The sequence below is a fragment of the Gnatocerus cornutus genome, chromosome 1 (assembly GCF_029298725.1).
Source record: "Gnatocerus cornutus isolate USDA-ARS CGAHR chromosome 1, icGnaCorn1.1, whole genome shotgun sequence".
Lineage (NCBI taxonomy): Eukaryota > Metazoa > Arthropoda > Insecta > Coleoptera > Tenebrionidae > Gnatocerus > Gnatocerus cornutus.
The window spans coordinates 26,059,422-26,082,777 of NC_142233.1; the positions used below are offsets into that span (position 1 = coordinate 26,059,422).

General features: G+C 35.9%; 1 protein-coding gene across 8 annotated transcripts in view; it reads right to left on the reverse strand.

Moving 5' to 3' along the window:
- The window catches only part of Dscam4 (Down syndrome cell adhesion molecule 4), a 91,282-nt gene that overhangs the window by 992 nt on the left and 66,934 nt on the right, over positions 1–23,356 (reverse strand). For 2 of the 8 annotated variants that reach the window (XM_088033030.1, XM_088033084.1), the window contains exons 4-24: positions 18,857–19,123; positions 17,778–18,034; positions 13,966–14,170; positions 13,270–13,708; positions 10,033–10,319; positions 9,337–9,630; positions 9,168–9,287; positions 7,556–7,729; positions 7,024–7,452; positions 5,103–5,270; positions 4,110–4,375; positions 3,844–4,054; positions 3,635–3,790; positions 2,545–2,789; positions 1,975–2,357; positions 1,696–1,919; positions 1,350–1,643; positions 1,164–1,298; positions 759–1,096; positions 553–625; positions 27–179 (exon numbers count right to left, since the gene is read on the reverse strand). In XM_088033030.1, the coding sequence (XP_087889156.1) occupies positions 27–179; positions 553–625; positions 759–1,096; positions 1,164–1,298; positions 1,350–1,643; positions 1,696–1,919; positions 1,975–2,357; positions 2,545–2,789; positions 3,635–3,790; positions 3,844–4,054; positions 4,110–4,375; positions 5,103–5,270; positions 7,024–7,452; positions 7,556–7,729; positions 9,168–9,287; positions 9,337–9,630; positions 10,033–10,319; positions 13,270–13,708; positions 13,966–14,170; positions 17,778–18,034; positions 18,857–19,123 (5,118 nt within the window). The remainder of the gene's footprint in view (positions 1–26; positions 180–552; positions 626–758; positions 1,097–1,163; positions 1,299–1,349; positions 1,644–1,695; positions 1,920–1,974; positions 2,358–2,544; positions 2,790–3,634; positions 3,791–3,843; positions 4,055–4,109; positions 4,376–5,102; positions 5,271–7,023; positions 7,453–7,555; positions 7,730–9,167; positions 9,288–9,336; positions 9,631–10,032; positions 10,320–13,269; positions 13,709–13,965; positions 14,171–17,777; positions 18,035–18,856; positions 19,124–23,356) is intronic. The other 6 variants (XM_088033059.1, XM_088033047.1, XM_088033055.1 and 3 more) reach the window with 6 other exon arrangements.

Genomic DNA, 23,356 nt, shown 5'->3' on the forward strand with positions numbered 1-23,356 from the left:
AGATTTAGTAAGTTGAGAGTGTTTACCACGCATTCTATGACTAAACGACATGAGCTCTTGGCTGGTGGCGCGACCGTCGCCTTCCGAGTCCGAGCCGAGAGTGTCGTACTCTGAAATAGGCAGGTGCAGAGTTAGTATCTTCTTCACTTCTGAGTCAGTGCTGCCCAGGTTATCAGACTCTGAAATATAATGTGGTTCACGTTATCTGGTTCTGTGCATCAAACCAACGGGTGTGAGCAGCAGTGGCTCCAAATCTACTACTGATCTACTCACGCAAGGGCGCGGGGTCCAGTGTTATAAGTGCAATGTCAACTAACTTTTACAATGGAGTTGCTTCTAGCATTATTATTTGACTTACAACTAATGAAGTGCTATCACAGTTATTCGTGTATCTAGTAAATGTGGTTTACATAAAAATTGCATTATAACACATCACCACGTTTACACAAAGATGTAAACATGGTGATCACGTTTTTTCTCCAAGTCGAACTAGTATTGTTGAGTCAGAGAGTGCATGTAAACCCGACGGGAAAGTCTACAACGAATAGTTACCTTGACTTTCTGAATGCGGATCTCTCAACCTTCCACCTTTTCTACGAACTTTAGTGTATTCTGGTTCTTTGTTCTGCAACAAGGAGCGACAATCAATAACAATTTCCTCTCTCTGATTAGTTTTGTCTTCAGTTTGTTTGACTTAAAGTAACAAAGCACAGAGACAACATATCATAATCAGAGAACATAAAAGAAATGAAACTTACATGTCCTAACTTAAACTTATCAATAGGTGGTGGTTTAACATCATGATAAACAAAAGAACCCCGTACCGAATGGTACGGTCCACTGTATACGTTTCCGCTGTACGAGCTTTCACTGTATGTTGGTTTCGATAGCTGAAACGTTGCATAAGGACATATGTCCTCGATGTAGTCAGCAGATTCGGTCTTGTAAGTGTCCGAATCAATGGTCAATGGTTGTGGCCCCCGTCCTGCGCGCACAGCGAGGTATTGTTGGTCTCGGTTCTGCTTATTTTGGATTTGCGCCATCGAAGGGGATTCTCCCAGCGAACGATTTTGGCTGTCTCTTTCGCTGCGGATTTCTGAAAAAAGTTACAGAGTGAAAAATAAGAAAATTGTGGCTTTGTTGTTTTTTTCAAATGTACTCACTTTTTCTCCAAAACAGCATCGCAAATAGCGCTACTAACACTAAAATTGATAAAATAACGGGAACTAGAACCCTTGCGTTGGTATAAAAAGGATGATCCCCTGAATGCGACACTGGCGGTCTTAACTCTGGAACAGCTAAATACCATACTAATTTCAGTACTATTCAATTGTGATGTTTGTTCTTACCACCTAAAAGTGTTAATGTGGTGAAGTTATACAGTGCTTCGGTGTCTCCAGCGTTGTTGTGAGCGGTAATTTTGAGTTGATACTCCGTAGCTGGCCAGAGATCACTTATGCTACAGATTCGTTCTGTTGGTTTGACGTGGTTGGACGACATGATCCACGAGGAGTGTCTACCAGGGCGGAACTCTATGACGAAGTAGAGGATACCACAACCGCCGTCGCCCCAGGAGTCTAACCAAATTGTGACAACAGTGGCGTTCATGGTGAGCATTTGTGATTGCTTGGGTTTGACGGGGACTAGAAAAAAGCTGTTGTTTTAAAAATGGCGGATGCGCCGGGTTGTACATACCGGTTCCTTTGGTGTGCGCTGTAACAATGTCGCATGGCAGTCCCGTTCCAATTCTGTTAAACGCCGTTATATACAAAAGATATCTTGTTCCACACCACAGATTCCTCAACATGTGTTCATCCGTCCTTGCAGAAATCTGCAACTCTTCCCAGTCTCCATGATCCCTCTTGTAGTTGATAACATATCCAAGAATAGGGGATCCCCCATTACCCTGGTCGCTCCACCTACAACGCATTTTTATGAAACGTGAGATAACCCCCAAATTCGATATTGACACACCTCAAATGCAAGCTGTCGGTAAAAGCTTCGACAACATTCAACATAGGCGCTTCCGGAGGCACTAGAACTTTCAAACTGTATCCAATTTCGTCTCTACCATATTGATTCTCTACGCTACAGGAGTAGTTGGCTTGGTCTACACTTTGGATGTCTTTAATAATGAGAGTAGCATTGGAGAAAATGGTTCTGCGGCCTCCGACCTCCAAGGGCAGGTCATTTAAACGCCACATTGCGTTGGGTAAGGGAAAACCGGCCCTTTTGCAATGGAGATAAACATTTTGTTTCCACGCACTTATCACTTCTCGGCCGAAGGAAGCGATGCGAGCTGGAACGGTCTTTGATGGACTCACTGAGATAACCCTCGTGCTCTCGCCTTCGCCGATCTATCAAAGGAAATGGAAAGTTTTATGGAGGAATTTTTATTATGAAGTTATATGAATTATTATTATCGAGTACTGCGGTTTTCTTTAAAAAATTGAATTTTTTTCTACAGGGATTTGGTAGAATGTTTTCTGTTTTATATTCAAATCCTCTTGTATAGTGTTTAAGTAGTGGCAATTTAACACTTACCCTCGTCGAAGCCGTGACCCAGAACTCATAAGTGGCCGACTCCTTCACCCTATCGACTTCATACATTTCCGTGGAAGGACTCAGCACCTTTTTGTGTGTCCCTTCTTCTCTGCCGTCCTCCATTTGGCTGGTGTAGAACGTGTATCCAACTAATGGGCCATTACTGAATTTGGGAGGCAGCCACGATACTAGTATTTTATCGGGGGCGCTTAGGACGGCCTTAATTTCCGCTGGTGCAGATGGCACTATAAATTTTCATTGAATGTACCGAGCTGTTACATCAACAAAAAATTCATGAGACAGAAATTTATCGATATTTTACGAGCTATAACTTTACGATCTTGTTTATTTGAGCGAATTAGGGGACTGGCGAATTATAGCATTGGCAATTTCTCGAAATGTTCTGAGATGGAAAAGGACGAAGTTTGCAAGTTGTAAAACTAGTTGATTGGCAGCTATCTAGGGAAGTGGAATTTAATTGGGAAAAAGAAATGGGTGCAGCTTTAAGGAACAAAAAATCACACTGATGAAGCCTTATAAAAGAATGGGAGTTTTAAGAGGATTAAGCACCAAAGTAGAATTTGCGAATCAATCGGTTTTGTGTTGTTAGCTTCTATTTGGTTTTAAAATATTGGAGAGTGGTCTATTAAGTGCTGGTTTGTATTAAAGCTTACAGAACCAGTTCAGTTTGTCAAATCCCGCCTTGAAAACCTTTCCAAACTTTGAACAAAAAATTACTTCTTTTCGTTGAAAGTTTTGGGTTTTCTGTTTAGAGGTTATTATTTTTTTCTAGTACTTAACGTAAACAAAATTTAAAATTTTAAATACAAACAAAATAAACCATGCAATTAGAGCTAAAGACACTTTGAAGGTGAAGTGTAATCAGAGCAGTTTGTAAAGAATTAGTATTTGAAAGCTTCAGTTTTTAATAAATCGGATTACCGTGCAGCTACAGTAGACTAAGTTAAGCGGGTCTGTCATAAGAGAAATTGGTATTGAACTTGATAAAAGCCAGTTAAAACGTTAAAATAAGACAGTTCCGATTGTACTAAAACGGTTGACATTTTTGGAGCAAATTGAGTTACATTACCATCTTCCTCCGTCTGGCAGAATGTCGGTTCGGATCTAGCGCCATCCCCAGTGGAGGTGAACGCCAACACCGTCATGCTGTAATTTGTAAACTTCCTCAACCCGGAAATGGTTGTTCGCAATTGACTGATGATTTTTGTTTGCTGGTCGTCGTTGTCTGAAAAGTTACAAGTTTAGCGAAAAAAAGACAGCTTGAGGACGTTCAAGTACCTAACCACTCTCCAGCTGAGTGGTAAGTAACTTTGTAGCCTTGTATGATTCCGTTGCGACCCTCCGGCAACGGTGGTTCCCATGATATGTGTAAACTTTGAGCACTTAATACAGAACACTGTACGATTTGAGGGGGTAAAGTTGGAGCGTCTTCTAGAGTTCGCGCGGTTACCGGATCACTTGCTGGACCGGAACCGCGACTATTGTAAGCCTTCGAACAATTGGAAATGTTTTTTATTTTTGTTTTGTATTGATTTTTCTTTTACCTGCACGATAATTCCATAAGTGGTATACTTCGATAGCCCCTGAAGGACCGCTTCGCCGCCATAATGCGGCCGAACTTCTACGCTTTTGAAAGTATAAGATGATTGCGCGACGTTGTTTGTCTCTTCGGATGAGACTTCTTGGTAACCGACGTGATAGCCTAAGAGATTACCATTCCAAGTTTCCCGATTTGGGGGTTCCCAGGTGACCACCAATTCAGTTGAGCTTTTCGCTTCGGCTCTTATATCAATAGGAGCGCCGCTCGGTACTAAATTAAGATTTAATCGGTTCGGTTCGGTTGATTAAATCAAAGAAGAGTGCAGGACGGAAAAGGGAGATGTGGGAAAATCAATTTTTAAAGATCCGACTTGCCCTGACTGGGAGATAATTTCACATTCAAATTTGCAAGCAGTGACACTGTTGAGACTGGGATTTCGACGCGACACCTTAACGATGCAAAAGTGAAAAAATCGCGGAAACAGGAAGAGAATCAAAGCTATTTGACAGTAAACATCGAACTGTCTCCGTCAGGCGCAAAATGATTTTGATTAAAAACGAATCCTTGATTTTCCGCGCGTTTAAAAATCATCTCGGTGGATTTACAATTCTCGTTTCTCCAAACAATTCTTCGAAGCGCAACTCTTAATGACCCCATTTCCCTCGCTAATAAATAATATTCCTCGCAAAAATTAAACTTTTCCGCTCAACACTTTGCTTTCGCAACATTATGATTTTCCACGAGACTTCACAAACACGTCTCGTCGAAAGTTTTCTTTTCGGAAAATAACAAGAACTTTCGAGATAATCCTCTCCGCGGTGAAATGATCAAAAAGGAAAGGACACCAACACGACAATTACCTGTATTAATTTCGACATGTTTAACAGTGTTCGTAGCCTTTTTCTCTGTAGCGCGCATTACTTAAATGGAACACGGTTGAGCCAGTGGCTTGCGGGGCGGATAATTGGTAATTGGATTCGTGCTTGGATTAAATTACCTTCTTCCAGGGTGCTCACTTGGACGATTTGACTCGGGTCGCTTAAGCCCAGCCGGTTTTCCGCTAAAATCCTTAGATGATATACTTGAGCCGGGCGGAGGTTTTGCAGGGTAGTGGTAATTTGCGAGCCTGGCACTGTTACTTTAGCAGGTTGGTTGGGCCACGCGTCTGGATGTAATGACGCAAGATTAGAGAACCACATAACTCATACAACTAAAATATGTCTACATGCAAGAATTTGATAGGTACGTTTTAATAACAATATTAGTCAGATATGTTGTGATTCTACTTGAATTAACAATTAATTAATTTATTATTTCTTTGGTCGCTTATTGATATTCTATTTATTATAAATCAGTAGGTATCAGCAAAAATCAGAAAACATGTTTTTAGCATTTAAAAAGATAATGACCATTTTTAAAATGTATGTATTTATTTTTATGCTGTTGCAAAATAGAAGATGTTCTTCAAACAATAATACATAATTATAATTTGTTGTCATCATGTATAATAAATTTCCATTAATCATATTCCAAATTTATTTGTATTTTTTTGTAATATTCACATTTTTCCATCCATCGGATTATTTAGGTTCTATTGCATTCCTTAAAATTCCGTATATCCTAAGATTCTTTCATTTCTTACATTTATTGAAATAATGATTATTCAATTTTTCAAAACTCAATAAATCCATTTCATAAATTTTTACAAAGGTTTAGAAAAAACTATAGTTTTTCTTCAAATTTACTTCAACTATGTATTTTGGCATAAAAAAGTAACACAATGTTTTAGCAAGAGGTTTTTCACTGAATAAAATATACACACATTGTTAGATTTACCCAAAAATCTCAAATTCACTGTCAGTCAAAATTGGATTTATTGAGTTTTGAAAAATAATTCCTCAAATACATAGGTACCAGCATCAAATACAAAGTTACTTTTAAATTAATTTTGTTGAAGGAACAAGTAGTAAATTCACAGGTTTTATTCAAATTAAGCCAGTTTCATAATCGTCGCTAAACTAAACTAAAGGTCACTTAAAGTATTGTTGCTGCAATAATTTGTTTCTATTGCAAAAACTCGCTTTAAATTATTTAAATTATTTAAAGTATTTATAAAACTGGCCCTAAGCATTTAGATCGAATAACTGGAAAATTCGAATTATCCAGGGGTGACCGTTTACTGATATTTTTCTCTGTAAATTTTTCTAGTTTCTTTGTATTATTTTCTGAATCTAAATTATGTTATAATTTTTAGGGTTTTTTAAAATGTACATATTAATTTATTTTATAAAGCGAGTTTTCACTAAAACTAATTCCATACCTTTCGATCAACAATCTTTCTTTTACTAATTATTTTGATTTGTTACAAACTGTGATTGCTCGTGAACGATGACGTGTTTTTCAAAAACACGATATAATCAACAAGAGCGAGATTGTGTAAATGGAATAAGTTCCAAAGCGAATTTGCGACTTGAAGTTTCGAGATGCATGAAAACAGATGTATAAAAGGACCGCGTTGCAGCCCGAGGTGTTTAGTTGTTAGCAGTTGCCAGTGAGAATAAAGAGGAATTGGAATTATTATTCACTGTGCATGTCTATAATAGAGTACGGAACTAGACCGGTAAGCGCTTTATAACTAGACGAGAAAAAAATTAGGAAGGTCGTATGCTTACTATTTTTTGTGCATACGACATAAAATAGAATTAAAACCGCTTTATGTGAAGCGACTTTACTACTTAAGTGCCGTTTTTATTCGGACCCGAGAAAATCAATTATAAATACATGCACATTTTGAGTTTATTTTTCGCCGCAGGCAGATAATATTTAATGCAGGAAAGGTCCCAACTTTTATTCTGTTGTCTATAAACCCACTGATGTTTATCGTCTTTAGTAATACAGATAAATGTTTCCATAATTACCTGATCCCGGCTTATACTGGACAATGTAGTTGGTGATTGGACTATTTCCGGCGTAGGGTTGCGTCCATGATATGCCTATTGATCTAGATAGCTGGTCCATTACCCTTACATTCCTTGGTGGTTCCGGTATCTCTTGGACAATCAGTTGAATATTCATCTCGTCGTTACCATAAGCGTTCGTCGCCGTACACGTGAAAATTCCTGTATCTTGTCGAATAGTCCTTTCAATGCTCAACTCAGAAACCATGCCCTCAGCCAAGTGCTGCCCTCTAACGGAGTATCTCTGATCGCCGTCCTTGGAGATATGTTGTCCCCCTGTCTTCCACTGGATTTCCATGGGGGTGTCACCAAGCGCTGAACACTGAAGGTGCGCTTGTTCGCCTTTCACCACTTGGACTTGCTTGGACTTCTGCGGGAAATGAGCAGGGGCTAGCAAAAGAAACGAAGCTCATATACCTTGCCTTGATTTTTTTTATAAATAAATTCCTGTTTATTTCACACCCCATCTAAGAGTTGTTTGTGTATACATTACCGTTAACCTTCAGAAAGATGACTTTGCTGACTCCAGCACCTATGTTGTTTTTCGCTTCGCACAGGTATTGCCCCTCGTTTTCTTTTGATATGTGAAGGAAGTTTAACGAACCGTTCTGGAATTGCTGCACGTTGGGTTCGAAGAGGAAGTCTTTGTATTCGCCGGGCTGTTCGCCTGGCGAAAGAGAGGGTGTTAATTGTGAATGTTTAAGATGAAAGTATGTGAGGCTATTGGTAATCGCTGAAGCGTGAAAAGGTAGACACTTTAATTTAAAATGTGCCAGTATATTTTTAGCACAGCGCTTGTTTCCAAACAATGACGAAAATAAGTAATTGGACTCCAGAAGACATATTTTATTCCACAGCTGGCGATGCTAACAATTTGATTTATGATCCACTATTTTTGTTATGAGTGAATACCGAAGTTGTCATACTGTACTGGTGAGACGTTAGTTTCCTGGGGGAATATAGAAGCTAACACTAAACTCAATCTCTCTTGCCCACTCTCTGAAAGTGTAATATTCTAAAAGGTTGCGAAAATGGAGATAGTTTTGTTTAAATACTCGTTACTTATCAGGATTAATGCAAACCGCCACGAGAAAATATTTGTAACTCTACCAAACAGCTAACGCATGTTCTAGTTCTTGTATTTAAGTAGGTTGCTAATAATGCATAATAATAATAATCATCGATTGATTGAAAAAGTAAAAACGTCGCGGTAAGCAACTTAGCTCCCGTTACGTTAAAATATTGCAATATTTTATAAACTATAATTTTCATCACTTTAGTGAAACAAGATCAGTAACGGAGGGATCAAATACGTGCTTTCAAGAGTAGAACAACAACGTCAGAAGACCGATATTTTCAAACATATAGTTTACATCCAAACCGGGAAATTTGGGAGAAACTAGGCACAATCCATAGCAGAAGCTTGATTATTCCAAGTGCTGTATTCGTGTTATGTCTTACTGGTAAGCACAAACAGCGCAAGTGAAAAGTAAACATTGAAATCTGCATTTGATTGTTGTGCTATTACCCTATTTGTAACAAGCAGCTTATTTCCCAGCAATACAATGGTTAATATAGATTTGATTTAATTCAAATTAAGTGTCAAAAGTATTTGCATATTAAAATACATAACGGAGACAGATGCCGGCAAAGTTTCCGTTTTGTTACAGGCCAACTCTCAACTTGTAACAATTATAAGCATTCTTTGTTCAGAACAGGCAAGAAATATGTTTCTGTACAAATCTTCTTTAATACTTCTACAATATAAGCAGAAGGATAAAAATCGATTGTAGAAGTCTGAAATGGCGTTTTTTGTATAATATCAGTGTCTGGAAACTTTTTGATGAGAATACTAATTCCTTTGTTTTAGAATTAAAAGTGTAGTTTTTGCATAAAAATGTAAATTCTGGCCTCGAAGATACTTGAGGAGCTCATATTTTTATTCATTTCATTTAAAATACAGCTGTCTTCTTACAAACAAGACAAGAACAGAGTGGAGTCGTTAGAACGATTGAAAATTTATCTTTCGCAAGTTCACTTCCTTCCGTGTTCGGTCAGATGGTATATAAGACGTACAATTTATACAAGAAATTTTTTTTCCTCACCAACTGCTTTCTTCCACGTTACTAGTGGCTTCGGGTATCCATCAGCTTGGCAGTGTAGTATAGCTTCCCTCCCTGCAGCGACGCTTGAATCAGCCGGTTCTACTGTCCATCTGGGGGGCACTGCAACCCTTTGATTAGTCTCTGTGGTTCCTCACCATGTCCCTCTCACCATTTACGGTCAGCGGCACGACGTGCTTCTCTGCCCCTGCGACGTTGCTAGCAATACAAGTGTAATTTCCTGTGTGAGCCGATGTCACCTGTTCGATAATTAAAGACGAAGAGAATTCGTCAATTCGTCTGATTACCGTTCCGAGGGCAAGATTGTTAGAAACGGCTTTACCGTTCCGGTCCCACCGGAACGTTATCGGTAAGTCGCCTTCCATAATTTGACAGGTTATGGCCGCTCTCATCCCTTCACGTAAAACTCCGGTCATTGGATTTATGGGCAGAATCTTTGGCGGCACTGTAATCAAATGCAATTCGTCATCAACGGGTGGCAAAAATCGGAATTGCGTCCAAAAAGCAAATATTTACGTAATAAACAGACACGGACGTGTTGCTGGCGATAAACTATCGACAGCTTTTCCAAAACAGTATTTTATATGGTGATTGGTGAAGTTTTGAAAATTATTAAACAAACTCTTGTTTGCACAGATAGATTCTGCGGAGTTAACACCTGCATTGTTTATAGCTACCAAAAAGCGCATGAAATTTTCATATCGCGACGCTAAATTCGTAAGAGATTCTTTTATCCGTGCGCAAAACCGAATAACTTCCATTTCGTGATGTGCTTTCCAATCTTACAGAATCGATCGCTTGTTCTTGATTTGAAACATTGTCTACATTAATATGCATGAAGACTTGCCTATAACTTGCACCTCCACGTTTCTTCTATCCGAGTTTCTCTGCCTATTCTGCGCTTGGCACGTGTACGTCCCGGCGTCTTCGTTTCTTTGAGTTTGCTCAACAACGAGAGTGCCGTTTGCGTACACCCTCTGACGTCGATTCACAGGCAAGAGTTGCCCGTCGCGTTCCCATGTTATAGTCTCGATGGGGTAGCCCGCCACAGGGCACTTTATGATGAGGCTGCTGCCGGCAACGCCGGTGATTTTGGGCATCTCCCGGATGAAGGGGAGGCCGTAGACGTTGACTCTGAAAATGGGAGGTTGCACAATGAAGACTAATTTTAAGAAAATTCGGGTCTACTGGGATTCCGCCTCAGCTCTGTCGATTTGCCTAACAATAAGCCAGGTTAATATAGAGAGGTATTTTATAAATCTGTCTGACATCTCTTGTTCGGTTGTAGTAGACCAGAGCGCGCGTTTAATGGGCCGACAACATAGTCTTGAAATGTCAGGCGACAAAACGAAGAACGGGGCTTTGTCAGAGCAGTCAATATTTTTAAACAAGCAGAATACAAATATTGCTAAGTCTATGGATTTGTCTTTACTTGAAAAATGTAAACTAAAAAGACAAGACCTTCCGGCAAAGTATGTTAAAACTTTACTAGAGGATTCATATGGTAAGTTATGTTATGAGTTATTTTTTGCTATACTTACATAAAGCATCTTTTAATGACCAGTGGACATACCATAAACCAATCTTTAAACTTATATTGCGCACTCTATGTCGGTTTTATTAGATAATTAAGTTAATAAGCCAAAGGTTTGTAAGCCACCGACGGAATATCAGCATAAATTTTTTACACATACCCTTGCGAAAGACGATTGTCGCAATTCACTAAACTAGTTAACAAATTATGAACCAAAATTGTACTGAAGTAGTGGAAAGTCAATTCTAGAGCACAATTGTCCCTCGTTTTGCTCCGTCAAGTCAGGATTCGTTCAAGAAATTAAAAAGGTTTTTTGTCCTGTAAATTTTAAACGATAAGGGATGACAATGCATTTGTCAGAGCGTTAAAAAAGGCAAGATCTTAGATTTTGCAAAGATGCATTACAATGAAAATTTGATGTAATAATTCTTGAGTTATATGAAAGATTGCATCTAAAAATTACTGAAAAGAGCGCTTTTTTTTGGAACATGAGATTAGTTTTTCAAAAATATTATATAAGGTACAAACTCTAGCGAGGAGTCACTGTCAAGTAATTCGATAACTCTGCGATGTTTTAAGAAAAACTGAAGAAACAAAATTTTTGCAACAAAACAAAAAAAATTATAGAATATTTCTGAACCGGGACTTGGTAGAGCGAAACGAATTTTAGATTCGGAATAAGGAAACCATTAAACTTTAGAAATGACTTTCCACTTCTCCAGTACCTTCTAATTTTTTTATTCAAAATTGGTTGATTTTTATATGGTATTTCATTTTAATTTTCAATCTATAGTCGAAATTTTGTAACTTTGGTTTAACCCCGCTCACATGAACAAATGACGATTTGAATTTGTCGAATCAAGGAATGGCTAGCCTCCTTTACCCAACATAATAAAAAAATCTGACAACTAATCTGTCACACGTGTCAAGAAGATTTGCAGTTTTACAGGAATGCAATTAATCGTGAAACCTTCGTCGATTTTGATAGTGTTTCGTCTTCTAATGTTTGGATATTTCTACCCCGGCTTTTCGCAAATATCAACGAACTATCAAAATGTTGCAGAGTAAATCAGACTTTCAGCTAGAATTCAATTGACCCAAAAGGTAGGCGGAGTTAAACCAAAGTTATAATATTATGACTATAATTAAATAATTAAACTTGATTAGGACGTGTCTTATAATTAGTTATCTCTGAAAATCCTGGATTTATGTCATTCTCGGTTTATTTTTATAATTTGTCGGAAACCATACTATCGCGGAAACAAAATTTCGAACATCAAATTGATTGATGTTTAAAAATTGTAAACTGTCCTTTGTCTTTACAACCTTAAAATTTATAAAAGACTCAGCAAGTGCCAGAAATTTGCTTTGTATGTCAGTCACAATGACAATAAAGCTTGATTTACATTGCCATGTCAAAAAGTGATGTTCGAAATTTTGATTCCGCGATAGTACATTTGTATATAAGAAAATTTAATCGAGATAACATTCAGTTTATTTTAATTATCTCATGGAAATCCTCGATGTTAGTGTTTAACTACGAATTCCGATAAATTTTGAAGAGAAATTTACTGTCAAAATGATAACGTTACAACAATCAGAATGATTTATTATTTCTAGCAAAATATGAAAATAGATCTACATAGGTATAGCGCGCTGCGTGGGTTATTGTTGTTATAAATTTTGTCACATTATTCTTAGCATTTATTTGCACGTTAGTATGACATCATTTTAGAGATGTTGCTTCGGATATTTGTACAAAAATTTCTTATTTTAATGCTGGCAACAATTTTTTCATCAACTTTTCATAGGGTTGTGGAACATAGGGCAATTCGATTAGACTTCTGTGAATTATTTTCCATTTCTGAGAGATTCAGTTTTCTTTTAAACTTGATGAGATTAAGTACATACTAAAATGATGTTTTTGAACCGAACACCAAAATAATTCAATTTAAAGTAAGCCTTACTTAGTCATATGCAATAATGACGTAATTTAAATTTTACCCTTCTAAAAGTTCAGCGCGGTAAATTTGAAATTTAAATTACGTCAATTTTTAGCGCGCTGATTCATTTTTAAAACAAAATTAACCCAATAAGATAAAGACCGTTCTTTAAAACAAGAGAGAATAAAAGACTTGATCAGAGCAGGAATTTCAATTACTATTGAATTGCTCGACTCATGGAATTCCGGGCACAAATTTTGTGATTGCAACGTAGTTTCTATAAGATCCATTTAAGCAATCTAAGGAACTAAACAAATGTTGAATTGTGTAATATCTCCGTTGTGCAACAGTGTGAAAAAATGAAAAAAAAAACGAGTTGATTGTGTGGTGCGTGCGGTCAAGCATGAAGTTTTGCTCGGGAGATGTTTTCTAAATTTAATTAAGAGTGACATCTTTGTGATGCCAGAAAATACACTGTCCCTTTAAACCAGCAAACTTGGGCGCTTTATTAAGTTAACTTGAAGGAACTTTACGACATGAGCGACGTTATTGACAAAATTGTTTAGAAAAATACAAAACTTCCGCGTTAAACTTTTTGCTAACTTACCTGGCACTGTGAGATATTTTTCCGACGCTGTTATGAGCAGTGCACGTGTATTCTCCTCCATCTTCTGCCTTGATGTTCGTAATGTTTACGTGACTGATGACGTCGTCCTGAATGGTGACATATTGCCCGACCAAGAATCTTGGATGATCAGGAAGAGGGAATCCGTCGAGACTCCAAGTGAATTGTGGAGGTGGATTCCCGGTGGCCACGCATTTTAAAGAAACCATCGGGCCTGGCTGGAGGGTTTGTTCAGAGAACCAGTAGAGAAGTTCAGGCCCGGCATCGCCCATGTCCAGTTCGGCGGTGGCTTGAGCTTGGTCCCAGTTATTGCTGACCATGCATTGGTACATGCCACGGTCTTCTTTGGCGAGTTGGCGAATAGTGAGGCGCGGGGGCTCTGCCATGAGCTCGACGCGATGGTCGGGAGCCACAGGTTTGCCTGTAAATCGTGTTACACATTTTTAAAAAGTTTTTAAATCCCGCACTTCTCGCCTATAGAAGGAAATTTTCTCCAACACGTCTGTAAACAGCGTAATAATTCCCTCCTCGCCCGACGTCGTTAATTAATTCCAAAATACCCTGCAAAGTTAAAACCGCGTTTCGCAAACAAGCCAGGGGAGGCTATTATGAAGCTATTGAGCTCACTCCTTCCCCAATCGGTGTTTCATAAATTCATTAAAGCTGAAGACTACTAACCGTTGTGCAGCCAGCTAACTTGTGAGACTGGATATCCGTTCACAATACATTGGAAAGTTGCCTCTTTTCCGACATCCACCACTTGCACTTGAGGCTGAACATGTGCTGACAAGGGGGCTGTTATTTCTAACGTCACCCTCACACTCTCCTCGCCCGCTGAGTTGTTGGCGAAGCACACGTACACCCCGCGGTCTTCTAACCGCACCTGCAACATGGAACTCTCATAAACAACATTGTGTTATACGGCTTCTAATAAAGCCCGATTCTCACCACTGCGTGACTAATGGCGCCAATTTTCACGCACAGTGAGCGGCGGCGCGAAGGCATCCGGCATGACCCGGAGGAGTAGATAAATTTAGGATAAAAAATACAACAAAATCAAGGAAATAAACGGTGCCACAAAAATGGTGGAGGCGCCGGGGGAATGATTAAGTAATACATGTAGAATTTAAGGACTTCGGAAAGTTTAATGTCTTGTTAAAAATGAAGTAGGCCAGTGTCTTACTTTATCTTGAAGCAAATATTGAGCTAACATCTATATTTTATCAAACGAAATCCACTTTTAGCCAACTTAGTAACTTAGTAACTGTAATAGAACCATTTTCTTTTGATAAAGTTAGTTACAGGATAACTTTGGTTAACAAAATTAACAAAGATTCGAGTGTTTACTACATAACAGAAAATTAATTAAATCTAAGAAATCTACAGGTTACGACTTTCAATGAATTTCAAGTTCTTTGTGAGCCTGGAGCAGTGCTCACTTAAAGAGCCCAGAGGGTTGCAAGTCCTTCACAATTGCTGACATGTTTAAAGTTCTGTGCTAAAAGTGTTAGCAGGGCAGTCTTTTAACAGACATTATATGGCAGGTTTGTTGAATATATTCGGGAAATGGCTGCTATATTACATCTAAAGTCTTTTAAAATAAGTACATTGAATTTAAAAGCGCCTTTGATTTGTTTATGGCTTTGAACCTTATCGAAGATGAAGTCAGATTATTACGTGCATCCAAAAGGACTATTATTTGGAATGAGGAACAAGTTTTGATTGAAAGGCAAAATCTAACATTACTGAATCTACAAATTGTATAAAAGATTTAATTCAATGCTAAATAAAAAAAATGTTATTTCGAAAATTTGTTTTTTTTTCCATTGCAAGTGCTGAGCCAAACTAAAACAAGGAAAATTTAATTAAATAGACAGAAAAAACGCATGGGTTTTTATAATTGTAAGCTCCACTGTAATTTATTCGTTGATCACATTGGTAATGAATATTTGTGGGTATTTTCAAATTATGTATTTTAATTTAAATTTTAGTGAACTGTTCGTTTGGGGTTAACTTTCCATAAATCGGCTGTGGTAGGATCTATATGACGTCATGTCATAATCTTAATCCCTGTTATGGCTAATTTCATTATCCTATCAATATTCTGCAAGAGTCAATAAAGGACAGACAATGGAAAATGGGATCTCAAAACTTGAAATTAGTCTTGACAGGAGTACATAATTGCTTTTGAAACACGGCCCATAAATATTCATTGGGTAAATCATGTTGCATTGGTATTAAAATGATTCAATCTTATCCAAACATTGTAAAACTATGGCAAATTGTACGACTACTTTCTTTTTCTTCTATTTTTTCTAATTTAAGACTTAATAGTAAAATACTGTCGTACCAAGAGCTTATTTAATAAAGCGCACTTGTACAAATATAAAGTGTACATATTCGGATTAGTTCTGTTTTTTGCCAGTTTGTACTGAGAGTTTAATAAGAAAAACGTTCATTGCACCTGTTATATCACGCCAAAATAATTCTAAAATACACTTTATCCGCAAGTTTCATTCTGTTATTAGAACATAAAACCGTATATCCACTCCCCAGATGCACTCTCTAAACCACCACGTGCACTCCCCAGAAAATCAATGCGGAAACACATCTTTCTCTACCTCTCAGCTTCTTAACGCTGTCGACGTGCAGATAATTACACGCCGTAAATTCCAATTCAAATGAAAAGCAACATCAGATCTTCAAAAAAAGAATTAAAAATCTCTTTCTATATCTTTTGTGCTTTAATTCTTACCCAGAGTGAAATTCGACTCGCAATTAATCTAATTGCAATGCAATAAGGTGTGGATGTCGAGCCATGAGACTCTTCTTTTTTGTTCCTTAAATCACATTTACAGCGTTTTGTAATTTTGCATTGCAAATGTCTCGTTGGGAGAGTTCATCTGCATGCACAACATTAAATTGCTTTTCATTTTGGTAAAGTTGAAACTAACAGACGACATTTACTTGTGAGCTCTTTTGTGATTGTGCAGACTTCGAAGAAGTTTAACTATAAACGCGTTCTTATATTGCACGTTTCCCTAATGGTTCTTTATTGACATATGCTTGTACTTACGAATTCTGTCAACAGGGTTAGTTATGATCTAATTCTGAATAGTCTTTAAAATTGCATTCAAACTTGCACGGTTTTAGTCGATTGCTACGAGCTTAAAAAAGAGAATTACAAAAAGGAGATGAAATAAATTTAATTTGCGGGTATCTTTTTAATCCCATTTTAATCAAATTTGTTAATACAAAGAATACTTTTGATTCTGCCTTAAGTTAATTTGATGCATTCATGTAAATCATGTAATTCATTTAATTATTTTTTTACTACAAGTTTATAGTAGAATCATTGTCAACAGTTTTTTAAATAATAGATATTTATGATTAACAAAATTAACTTGAAAAAACAAATGGGCAAAAGTACTTTAAGTTGTAATTAAGTTTTTTTAGGTAAGTGTGCCATTTTATTTTATATATTGACTGTGCTTGGACGATAATTATTGATAATTGCAAAATATTTTTATTACAGAAAAGGTTTTAGATTTCTTATGTAAAAACTCTGAAATGCAAAGAATGTAGATGTGTTATGATATGGCAGGCAGTGTGTGTTAAAACACTTATTGGCGTTCCTAAGAGGTCAACTGGAGCTGACACTGTCTTTTAGGTAATTATCACAATTATTCTTGCGTTTTGTAACTGCAAAATTATTGCCAAGAAAATAGAAAACTATAAAATTTTGTTTTATAAGCTCCAAGTATTTAAAATTTTACAATAATTGACGGTGTAAACGGGGATAAATGTTAACAATTATTATTATGTATTATCTATGTGAAAATTCAGGTGGAAAATTTGAGCGTAGTTTTTATAAATGCACGGTTCATGCAACCATGAAATTCAATTAAAATTTTCGGAGAGAATAAATTTTGATGAATAATTATGAGTTATTTACACTTTGAGTTTAGTTATGAATAATACAAAAGTGCAATTCAGAATTCTACTAGCTGGTAAATCGCATGTCGAACCGAGTTAATTGACACGTGAAAATCTAACAAGTCTTTAAATATTGAATAAGATAAAATTTATGAGTCGCTACAAACTCACATCCTGAAGATGACATTTCTACATTTACCAGAGATATTCTTATAAAGATAAGACCTCCTCCATTTATTCTTTTTTAACTTTGTTGTTGTCTCCGACTTTGAAGTTACTCGCTCTTCTGGCATAAACTCCTTTATGCCAAGTCTCGAATTACCAATAAAGGAAGCAGTTTAGCTAACGATCTTTAAAATGTTCTTTGTTTCACTTCCAAAGCCTCTGACTTGCAACGAGTCTTTTAAATTGAACGATAATCATAAAAGCAGAGATTACGTCACAAATTCACTCCTGTGTTCGTGGAAGCGAAATGCGAGCAGAATATCGAATAAACGTGTCAAGAGGGAATTTTTTCTCAAGTATATGAGATATTGAATTAACATTTAACTCACTTTAGATATGCGGAGTAAGCCAGCCGATAAAATGGTCAGACGTTCGCCGAGTGCAACAGGTACGCTTTGTCCTTGCAGTTCTCGTTTCCAGTAGTATCCAGGAACCGGATGTCCTTGCGCGACGCACGGCAGCGTGACGTCCTCGCCCAAGACGACGCGACGAGCGTTATATTTGTCGACGCTGATTCGGGGCTGGACGTTGCCCTTAGGCTCGGTTACTATTATCCTGCCAGGATACATGCTCGTCTGGACATCGCCTGGAAAACAATTTCAAGTGAACCTCTCCTTAACAGTTGGCTGGAAGCAGTTTTTGATTATTAAATTCCATCGATAAGAGGAATGCAAAGCAGTACTGAAATATCAATGCTGAATATTAAATAATAAGAGGAAAATATTTCAAATATTTTAATTCCTTAAAATTAAAATAAATCGAAAAATCTAATTGTGAGATAATGCGGTAATAAAGTTTTAGAGAACGCGAATGTGTCGAACCGCAGAACTAGATTTGGAAAGTTGTTTACAATATGTTTCTTTTTAACAAAATTTCGTTGGTTCCTTCGAAATCCTATTAGTGTCCTCGATTAAACATTCACCAAACAACAAGTTCTCACTAATTCTATTCGTCGCAGTATTAGAGCTCTTAGTAGTTCGGAATTCCACTCGAAAAGTCCGTAAGTGAGTTTATGTAAAACTTTGCTTTTTGTAGATAGCCGCGAACTTTTCCGGGGTTATTTCCCCCAACAAAAAATTACGTTGGCTCTCGTACTGAATACATTAGGAGTCTGAAAATTGTCGCTCTGCGGTTCCTGTTTACCCAAGAAATGCTCGACTTTCGAGCAAACATCGTCTGTAAAAATATTTGGGACTGGCGGTTTTTTTAATGAAAAAGTTGTTGTGGACCGAGGATGTTGTTTGTATCGAATTGGAAAAGTTCCACGAACACATTTAGGAAACGGGCTAATATAGTCCTGGAGAAGAAAGAGTGGGCATATGAGAAAGTAAAGCAGCATCAGCTGGAACGAAGAAAATAAAAACTTTTTATAATAGCTATGGGGAGGTTTTGAAAATAAAAATAATACCTGTGAGGCGGTTCACTGTTCTACAACCGTAATTCTTGTAGCCGTCCCCAGGTCCAACATTGGCGATGTAAAGATCTCCATTGCTGAGGACGACGTATTTTCCTCCGATGTCCGTGTTGGGGTAAATATTTACAGTTTCGTCCTGCACCCACGATGTCACCATCACATATTCGGTCACATAGTTTGGAATCTTGCATTTGAGCACGGCCGTGTTTCCTGCAATAACGTATTCGTCGTGCACTTGGACGTCGTATTTTTGCTTGACAACTGCAAATGAAAAGGCCACGTTTAGTTATGGAAATTCCTGCCGCATTCTAGGCAATGCATTGCTGGAATTTTAGACCATAATGTTAAAGTGAACAGCTATAACATGAAATTAAAATACAAGTGTAATAATTTTGTGTCTAAAAAACGGATTTTCCAACAAATTTTGCATAGATTGGGTTTGGATAACTCTAAAATCTTTCAAGTGCGCGCAAGTTCTTAAAGCCATTTTCACCCTCAAAATGCTAATTTTGGTTGAGAATAGGCCATTTATTTCGTCGAAAGTCGAAACTTTTAAATTGGACTCCGCAAAAAAAGGTTGTTATGTACTTCTAAGTCAGTACACGCAATATAACTTTACAATGTAAATATACCTAACTTTCTCGTTCAAACTAAACTGATAGTGAATTCGAAATACCTCGAGCGATAAAGCGAACTGATTTTCTATGGATTATTTTCAATTGGCAGTTTAGCTTACTGCCGGTATTTTATTCCAACTATTGGCTATTGGTAATTTCGTTAATTGGAGGATTACAGATAAATCGCTAATAATTGAAAATGCAACAACCAAAGCTAGAAATCATTGTTTTCGTAATAACATGCAGGTATGATTGACAAGTATTGAAAAAATAAATTAACAATTTCATGACCAAACAAAAAATCTGAATATCCTTATTTTAAAAGTATCTTGTGTCCCCAGCATTCTAGTGATGTTATTAGAACTTGGCTAAAGGAGGAAAACATTATTCACGAAGGCGATGCACTCGTAAAACTCTAGAGATCAGTAAAAAGTTTAACTGTCTAGACAGTTTCATAGAATTGGGTCTTCTGGTTAGAAAATTATGTAGGTTTGTAAGGAGCGTAAGCAAGTTTCAAGAATTTGGGGAAGAATGTGAGTTTATTCAGTCATTGAATAGACATTGAAGACTCTTAAAATGCAACTTGGCAAATATTTTAATTTTTGAGCAACTGAACCTGAACGGTAGAGTAAACAGATTTGTAACTTTGAGTAACTTCGACAGTTTCACCGATTTTAGTGATATGACATGTAATATTTAACAAAGAAATAGAAACAAGATTTTTGTGCAATCGCTGTTGACAATTTGATTATTTTTAATTTTATTCTTATTTTAATTATCTAAAATATCGAAACAACTTATTACGTAAATAATAATACTTTGGTGTATAATAATCTTTGTTATGGTAAAAGTTGCTTTTCTTTTAAATGCTGCTGAGCGGCTAGCGTTATCTGATTTTTTTACCTCATTGCTGTAGCTATTTTGCACTGACACCCCCCTATCCAAGGTGATTAAAATAAAACCGCCCAAGCTACCTATCATGTTGCAGCTTATTTTTTCCTGAGCCCAAAATTGAAAATAAAAATGGGTTTATTGTGGTTTTTTTTTTAGTAAGATAGACAGCATGTCTATAAATTTTCTACAAAAACTATTTAGATAAACTTTTTATAACAATTTCATTATTTTATTATATTCTATAAAAAAAGACAAAAAGTGCTTTAAATCAAGTTTCTTAATCTTTAAACCATTTCTTGGCTTTGTAGAATTTTTTTTAATGTTGCAACCTTTTTAAAGCTTTTATACTGTTAGTTGCGTAGTTACGGAGACTGTCGAATGCAAAATTTTATTAGAAAAGGTTGAGCAGAATTGCCATGTTTTTTCATTGAAAAAATCCATATTGTAAAAAGAAATAGATTTAGATTAATTTTGCTTTGATTTATGAGATGGTTTAACTAAAAAAGACATGGTACTTCCATTCATGGGCGTCTTTTTTTCATTACCCTGTATAAAGTTATCTTTTTGTGTCAAGTGCGTAAATGTGATATGTCATAAGAATGGTGACATAAGTGGTCAAACTAGTGCGCGTATCAGTCGCCACTTTAACAAAAATTGTAAGTAAGCAATCGTTTTATACAGGGTGATTTTTTTAAAACGGCAGGCGTTGTAGAATTTTTATTTATAAACCGATTTCAAAAATTTAAAAAACAAATTAAATGGTTTTTAATTTACTATAAACTGATGATTTAAAAAAATTTCTAAATGTCTTAGTATCTTTTGGGCGATACTCAACTTTCTTATTTTAAATTGGAACCCATATTTTTTTTTTCATAATTTGGAAGATATTAATTTTCTTGATTCAGAAATGTGCAATATGTTCTACTTCTACCAAAAATATTTTTTAAAAAATTATCAAAATTGAAAAAAAAAAATAAGCAATAAAAGTTAATAAAATCTATTGCATGGTGTCAAATAAAAGAATGCCGTTATTGTAATGTCAAAAAGCAGCAAATAACCGAAAGGATCGGCATTTTTTTTTTAAATTATTAATAACAAAAGACAATAATAATTACAAATCAGAAAAAACAACTACCTAATTTAATTAAAATACTGTTGAAACGCCATCCCGTTTTTTTTATTGCACAATTGACACCTACGAGAAATGCATTGTGCATTGTAAGGTGCAGCCCCATCTTGTTGAAAGAAAACTTGTTCTTTCTGTTATTTGCTGCTTTTTGACATTACAATAACGATATTGTGTTATTTGACACCACGCACCTAGATTTTATTAACTTTTATTGCCTAAATTTTTTCATTTTTGATATTTTTTTTAAAATATTTTTTGTAAAAGTAGAACATATTACACATTTCTGAATCAAGAAAATTAATATCTTCTAAATTATGAAAAAAAAAATGGGTGTCAATTTAAAATAAGAAAGTTGAGTATCCCCCAAAAGATATTAAGACATTTAGAAAAATTTTAAAATCATCAGTTTATAGTAAATTAAAAACCATTTAATTTGTTTTTTAAATTTTTGAAATCGGTTCATAAATAAAAATTCTACAACGCCTGCGGTTTTAAAAAAATCACCCTGTATGTCCATTTATAGATGGTTTATCCTTTTGTTACATTTCACGAATACTTTCGCCGATTTCTCAAGTTCCAACTCCTAACTTTTCGTGATTGAATCGCACCCCAAAACAGTTCGGAAATTCCGTTAAGTGAAGTGTCAACAAAATAATTGTCCGAACTGTCAGTTTAAGTATTCATCGTTAAACTTTGGATTTTGCTGTAATTAACGAAAAAATCTTTTTTCTTAGTCGTGCGAAATGTATATTACGCACATGACGTCTAGTGCGTAAAATATTACCATTTTACAAGTTGGTTCGTGGGAATTAACATTCATATTATACTTATACTTACCGACTTATACTACTCGTACAAATACACAATCAGTAATAAAAAAAAAACGTTTTTCGCAATTTTTTTTTCAATCTCATCTAATATCCAAAATTGTAGGGTTGATATAGCCAAAAAGAAGTAAAAATAAGAATAAATAAAAAAGGTTATTATTTATTGTCAAAAATAATAATAAATTTAAACTTTAGCTAAAAAAATTTGAACTTGTTATTATTTTTGACAATAAATAACAAGCTCAAAATTTTTTAGCTAAAGTTTAAATAACATTTTAGAGAACATTAGCAAATGGAATAATATTGTGACTGTCAATAAGTGCAAATTCTGTTTAGACAGGTGTTCGTTGCATAATTTGTTCCACATTCGGATGCTGTTAAATTTAACATCTAAATGAACTTTATTTTTGAAATAGATCTATGTTGCATGATTAATTTGAAAAATAAAAAGAAGCAGCCAAAGTATACAATTCTAAAAATGAAGAGGTATGTACTATGAAATTTACGTATTTTTAATTATGAAATATTTAGTGATGATGTTGAGTTTGTAGTTCTGAGAATTTTCTTGACGCATTTTTTTTATAAGAATAACATAACAACATGATCTAAAATATGTCGGAATAACATTACGATTTTTTGTAAGACATGCTGTGTCAAAATATTAATGTCTGTCATAAGTAAAGAAATTGCGAAATAGTAATACAGTTTATGACTTTAATAAGGTGACTTTATGCACACTTTGCATGCTTACATGTGCTGCATCAAAATATTACGCAGCATTAGAGTTCACAGCTAATGAAAACAGTCTAAGACAAGTAGTGCATCCCTTAATTGAACTTTAAATGAAGAGTAACTGCTTCTCCTCACTGACATTGTAACAAACTGCATACAGGATCTCGCCATGAATTTTTAACGATGCAGTTGTGTCCTCGGTCTCGTTTATTTGCTCTTAGTCTACATCAGACAAGCCCCACATATAATAGTCATTAAAGGGAACTAATTTTGCTAGTCTACACTGCATATCATC